The sequence below is a fragment of the Notothenia rossii genome (assembly GCF_949606895.1).
Source record: "Notothenia rossii genome assembly, chromosome: 2".
Lineage (NCBI taxonomy): Eukaryota > Metazoa > Chordata > Actinopteri > Perciformes > Nototheniidae > Notothenia > Notothenia rossii.
Genome location: NC_136904.1, coordinates 95,531,661 through 95,537,766, shown reverse-complemented (window position 1 = coordinate 95,537,766; position 6,106 = coordinate 95,531,661). Strand labels below are relative to the sequence as shown.

Genomic DNA, 6,106 nt, shown 5'->3' with positions numbered 1-6,106 from the left:
ATAAATGTTTCTTACATTATTGTTATATATTCACGTTAATGTTTTAACAGGTGGTCTCAGGTCAGTTTCTCCTCATGTTTCTCACGTTTCGTGTTCACATACATTCAATGGTTCACTGTGGTGATGCATAATGTTTTATGTATTAATATTTTAACAGGTGGACTCAGGTCAGTTTCTCCTCATGTTTCGTGTTCCTTGTGATTGTTCTGCTGGTTTATGACTAATTTCATATATTAATCTCATGTTTCTCATTTTTCGTGTTCATTGCGATGATGCTTTTGCCTGTTTCTGATTCATGATAGATATTTATCATTGACTTATACATTTATGTTAAAGCAGATATTTTAGTATCTGATTAATTATCTGTGAATTCATATTCTATGAAGACACGTTTTAAATATGAATGTTAAATAAATGTGTGTTCTAAATATTCCAGTTTCCTTATTACTGCTGTATATGTCAATGTGATATAAACTAATGTTATATCCTTTATTTAGATGTTAACAGGTTGGTGAGCTCTGTTGTTGTTACTGTTGTTGTTGTTGACCTGAGGTCACAGCATGTTGTTTGTTGGGGTCTCCTCATGACGTCAGCAGGGTTTAACGTGACCTCGTCCCTGACGCTGGTCAGTTTCTCCTCGCTGTCTGGCCACAGCTCGCTCTTTTTCTTCGTGTTTTTGTTGCTGTACCTCTTCCTGTTGTTCAGTGACTCTCTGGTGATTTATATCATCTGTTCGCAGAGAGCTCTTCACCGGCCCATGTTTGCCTTCGTGGCATCATCTCTGCTGAACTCTGTCACAGGCAGCACACTGATTTATCCTAAACTTATGTCAGACCTGTTGCTGTCCGGCTCCGGCTTGGTGCAGGTGTCCCGGACTTTTTGTCTGTGCCAGGGTTTCTTTGTTAACTCTCTTGGTGGAGCTAGCTTCATGCTGTTGTCGGCCATGGCCTTTGACCGCTACCTGTCCATCTGCCACCCGATGCACTACGCTGTGCTGCTAACTCCTGCCAAGGTGGTGCTGATGCTGCTTCTCTGCTGGATGCTGCCTGCTATTCTAGTGGTATTCTCAATGCTGCTGGTCAGCCGCTTACCGCTCTGCAGCGCACAGCTCGATAGGGTCTACTGCGACATCTACAGCCTTGTGAGCCTGAGCTGCGGTGGTGCTGAAGAGCAGCTGAGTGGACTATACATTCTGCTGATCACAGCAACTAACGTCTTCCTGCCTGCCGCCTTCATTATCTTCTCCTACGCTAGGATCCTCTTCATCTGCCTGCGGCGCTCACGTAGCTTCAGCAGCAAAGCTCTACAAACCTGTCTTCCTCACCTGCTCGTCTTCTTTAACTTTTCCATCAGCGTCTGCGTAGACCTGCTGCTCCGCCGCCTGCAGAGCAACAGAAAATCTGACTCCACCATCATCCCCTCCATTTTGATCCTGATAACACCCACTGTACTGAACCCCGTGGTGTACGGACTGAAGTTAAAGGAGGTGTTCACGCATGTGAAGAGGCTGCTGAGCTGCCGCAGAGACAGCTGATCAGGTTATAGTATAAAATAATCAACAATAAAAAACATTCCTAATGATGCGAATAAAAGTGTTATATTGACCACAATTTGGTCTGATCTGAGGCCTTAAGCTGGGACTGGGGTTGTTCACCACTCCTATTACTCGCAATCATTTTTGTGTATGTGTTCCGTTTTAGTGCTTTTATCTGTTTTATTTCAAAAAAACTTTTAAAAAACTCGAAGCACTTATTGAGTTAATTAAGGCCCTGTAACTGATTCACCACTTCCCTTGTATGATGCTTGAAGTGCAAATATCTGCACTTTCCTTATTGTTCGGAGTTTGATTCTTTATGGTTTTGCACTTATTGTACCCCGCTTTGGATAAAAGCATCAGCTAAATGGTACTGTATGTAATGTAATGTAATTTGTCGAATAAATAATTGTAACTCTCTTTTCAAGGTGTTGGTGTTTGGTATTTTTAATGTTGGTGTGTGTGGGTTTTTTGGTATTATCTTAATGTTTATCTTATCTTAAATTCAGAGATGGCAAAAGTACACACATCTTTTACTCAAGTAGACAGATACTCGTGTTTAAAAATACTCTGGTGAAAGTAGAAGTACTGACTAAACTTCTTTCCTCAAGTAAAAGTAAAGAGGGCTTTGAAATGTACTTCAGTAAAAAGTACCCAGAACTAGCAGCTGTTTTAACCTGTTAAGCCCCAAAGGCCCCTTCGGCGGGTCTTTTTTTTTTTGCGAAACTGTGTCTCAGGGCATCTTAATATTTAAGAACCTATTAATGTGTTATACCAGATTAACGGGAAGAATCTCAGCTAACTGACGATACAAACCATTTTTACCAAAACAAAACACAGGTCTCATAAGAAGCATCTAAATGACCCCTGAGCGAAAAATGCAAACGCACTTTGGCACAGAATTCAAGATAAAGATACCCTTATTACTTATCGTAGCTGCACATACAATATATCCGATTAAAGCTGAGGTTCCACAGATTATATAGGTATATATATCATCACTGAGTGATCCGAACTCGCGACACGGGAAGCAAACACAGACATCACAACGCGTACCTTTAGGGAGCTTTTACGGGAGATCGTCTCAAAGTAGCTGTCAATCTGTTCAAAAGACGTGTTCAATGGCATTAAAACGAAAAAAAACGCAGCTGAATCGGTTAATCCATAGGTTGATAATGTGTCTGTCGCTTTGAAAAAATTATTTATAATCCATAATTGCATTTTTATGTAAAAATCGGAGAGTAAAAGTTAGCTGCTAATGTTAGCCACCAGAGTTATCGCAGCTTCCGGTTTTGACTATTCGTCACTCTCACTCCCATAGCCGTGGGAACATGTTTCAAATGGGGGGTGCTGTGGGGATGACACCAGGGCTGGTTCTGACCAATGTGCTGCCCTATAGGCAATATTTTAGCTGGCAATGAAAAACCTCTACAAAAGACCAATACACTATGAAAAGAGAAACATATTGACATGGTGGACAGCTTATATAAAAAGGCTTCAAATGTATTTAGTATTATAACATGTTTTAATTGGGGGGGTGGACTTCACATCCTCTAGGGGGTCCGGGGTGCCCCCCCGGGAAGATTTTTTTAACATTTTAAAGTAAAATGCTTCAATCTGGTGCACTTTGAGCGCCCAATTACTAGAGACTGATCTAGGGGGTACAACTCAAAACACCCATATGAAAAAGATCGGTTTGCATTTTATTAATCAAATAAGTATGTGAACATTTTCAATAACCTACCATAGCCAATAACAAATAAATGTAACTTATTTTATTTTTGTTGTTCATTCATATCTTATTTTACCAGTTAACATTTATTTATTTATGCATATTTTTAAATCTCTCCAACTTTAAACAATATTTTTGGTTTACTGTCCTATAGTATACAATGGAATGATTTCAAACCGGTTTTTATTTATCCTAATAATTATAAAGGTGTGCCTTGGAAATATTTGTTTACATAATTGTGATCAATACGTTTGAGACTCACTGAGATAATTTAGACTAAAGTGAACTATCTAAGCCCTCAGAGTCCTTTACCTCACTGAGCCTCTCAGTCTGACAGGACAGAACTCTCCCTCCATATTATTGTAGAAACGGCTTCTTATATCCGTTAGTGCAGCAGAAGCTAACAACAATCCCCGCCGGTACCGATGCACCCCCTCTCTTTATCTCTCTCACTTTGAATGTGAGCTGCGGGCGCCTGATAAGCCAACAGCCCCCACTTTCATCACTACAGCGCCCATCGTACAGGACAAATGGCAAATGTAACCAGGGTGAAAAGGGTGTTATCTTTACTTAATTATGAATGTTGTTACATCAAGGCTGAAAATTCATTTTTTTGGTATTATATTAGTATTATATCCCGAGAAGTGCAGATCCCCTGTCATCCACCAGGGGGTGCTGCAGCACCCTCAGCACCCCTACTTCCCACGGCCCTGCTCACTCCTTATTTGGTAATGTGTATGTGGGAGTTCCCCTCGATTCCATTGGCTCTGACGGTTAGAAAGAGATGTCAATCATCAAAATCGAGCAAGATATGGAAAATCCACCCAAATAAACACAGAGGTTTATTTTTTTTTTTCGTTTTCATTGGTCCCTCTTCTTTAGAGAAGACCAGATGGATACACGGATCATGTTCAAATCAATAGGCACGCAATGACTCTAAATAATAATGATCACGCCACCAAACACACATTCAGACTAAAGGAACCAGCCTGTTTGGAAAATGTGAGAAGTATAAAGTACAGGTATTTGTGTTCAACATGTAAGAAGTATAAAGTACAGGTATTTGAGTTCAACATGTAAGAAGTAGAAAGTACAGGTATTTGTGTTCAACATGTAAGAAGTAGAAAGTACAGGTATTTGAGTTCAACATGTAAGAAGTAGAAAGTACAGGTATTTGTGTTCAACATGTAAGAAGTAGAAAGTACAGGTATTTGAGTTCAACATGTGAGAAGTAGAAAGTACAGGTATTTGAGTTCAACATGTAAGAAGTAGAAAGTACAGGTATTTGAGTTCAACATGTAAGAAGTAGAAAGTACAGGTATTTGTGTTCAACATGTAAGAAGTAGAAAGTACAGGTATTTGAGTTCAACATGTGAGAAGTAGAAAGTACAGGTATTTGAGTTCAACATGTAAGAAGTAGAAAGTACAGGTATTTGTGTTCAACATGTAAGAAGTAGAAAGTACAGGATTCAGTGAATCAGTGAGGATTCAAGTATTCAGCGACATACCATTTTAAGGAAATAGACTGTTAGTGGTGTTGGGTTCAGAATTCCAGAAGAGACAGACTACTTCTAAGTTGAACTATTTATTGTAAAGAGAGCAAAATATATATATCACTTGGCAAAGGACTCATCACGTCTTTGGGAATCACAGGCAGCAAAGCTGTAATCTGTAACCACCAAATCCATCAAGAGCCTCGAACCTCGTGCAACAATACATTTTATTATACAGGGCGTTGCCAATACATTTATGATTGGTCCAGACTAGCTGAAGAGATACCGCGGTGTAGACTTGGTTCTCTTTAGTGCGCAGACTCAGATAGAGTCTCTTGGCAACACGATCCTCCAATCAGCATTCGACCGGCCTGTGGAAGTCCCTCCCTACTCTGGCACCATCATACTAATTTTTTTTCTCTAACGTTTCTTCAGATATAGCGGGAAACCATAATGGTGCTTCCTAGCTTTGTGGGGGAGCACCGCTCCCATACAAAGTGAAGGCCGGTGCGATGTGCTGTTCTGACTACCTCTTTGTGTTCTCTCAGTCTCTGCACTCCACCTTGCTACTTTCAATATTGCAAGCTAAACTTTCTTCTGACTATTCCCCTCGTTGGTATCCAACCCATCAGAACCTGGGATTAGTGATTGTGTCTAATTATTCTATAGTCATAGCAATCTCATGAGCACAATAAGCATATCATGTAATAATAATAATCAGTCTTGTAATGCAGTGGCGGCTGGTGGAAAATATTTTAGGTGGGGCTGTGGAAATGGTTACCAAAAAATACTAGGGTGGTCCGGGGGGATGCTCCCCCGATAACAAACATTGAGAAAAGACCCCTTAAATTATTACTTCTGGTGATGTTAGAGGGGGGGGGAGGACAAATTGAGGCTTAAAAATATGAGAAGACTGATCAATACTTCCATATTCTTCAGTGTGGTTAGCTACACCTTGTCCTGGACATAGTTTCTACAGTATAAACTGTGCAACAGTACAGTAGGCCCACACAAACTGCAGAACACCTGGGCTTTGGGAACACTCAAAATTACTTAAAATGATTCAATTCCCATTCAACCTGTTAAGGGGCTTTTCCCCCCCGTTTTTTTTCTCACAAAACTGTGTCTCAGGGCTTCTTAAAATGTAATAAACTATTCATGTGTCCTGCTCATTTAACAGGAAGAAACTCAGCTAACTGATGATATGAACCATGTTTACCGAAACAAAACACAAGTCTCACAAGAAGCGTCTAAATGAGCCCTGAGCGAAAAAATGCTAACGCACTCTAGGTATAAATCCATCTATATACTTATATAGCACAAACAAGCTTAGCGAACAAGCTGAGA

The 6,106-nt window shown here is 40.2% G+C and overlaps 1 protein-coding gene across 1 annotated transcript; it reads left to right on the top strand.

The window, feature by feature from the left end:
• Positions 1-583: 583 nt before the first annotated feature.
• On the top strand, positions 584-1,534 carry LOC307029786 (olfactory receptor 6N2-like; the record flags this gene model as incomplete). Its single annotated transcript, XM_079665869.1, has 1 exon — positions 584-1,534. One exon carries the CDS (start codon positions 584-586, stop codon positions 1,532-1,534), a length of 951 nt encoding a protein of 316 aa, XP_079521995.1.
• Positions 1,535-6,106: the final 4,572 nt, after the last annotated feature.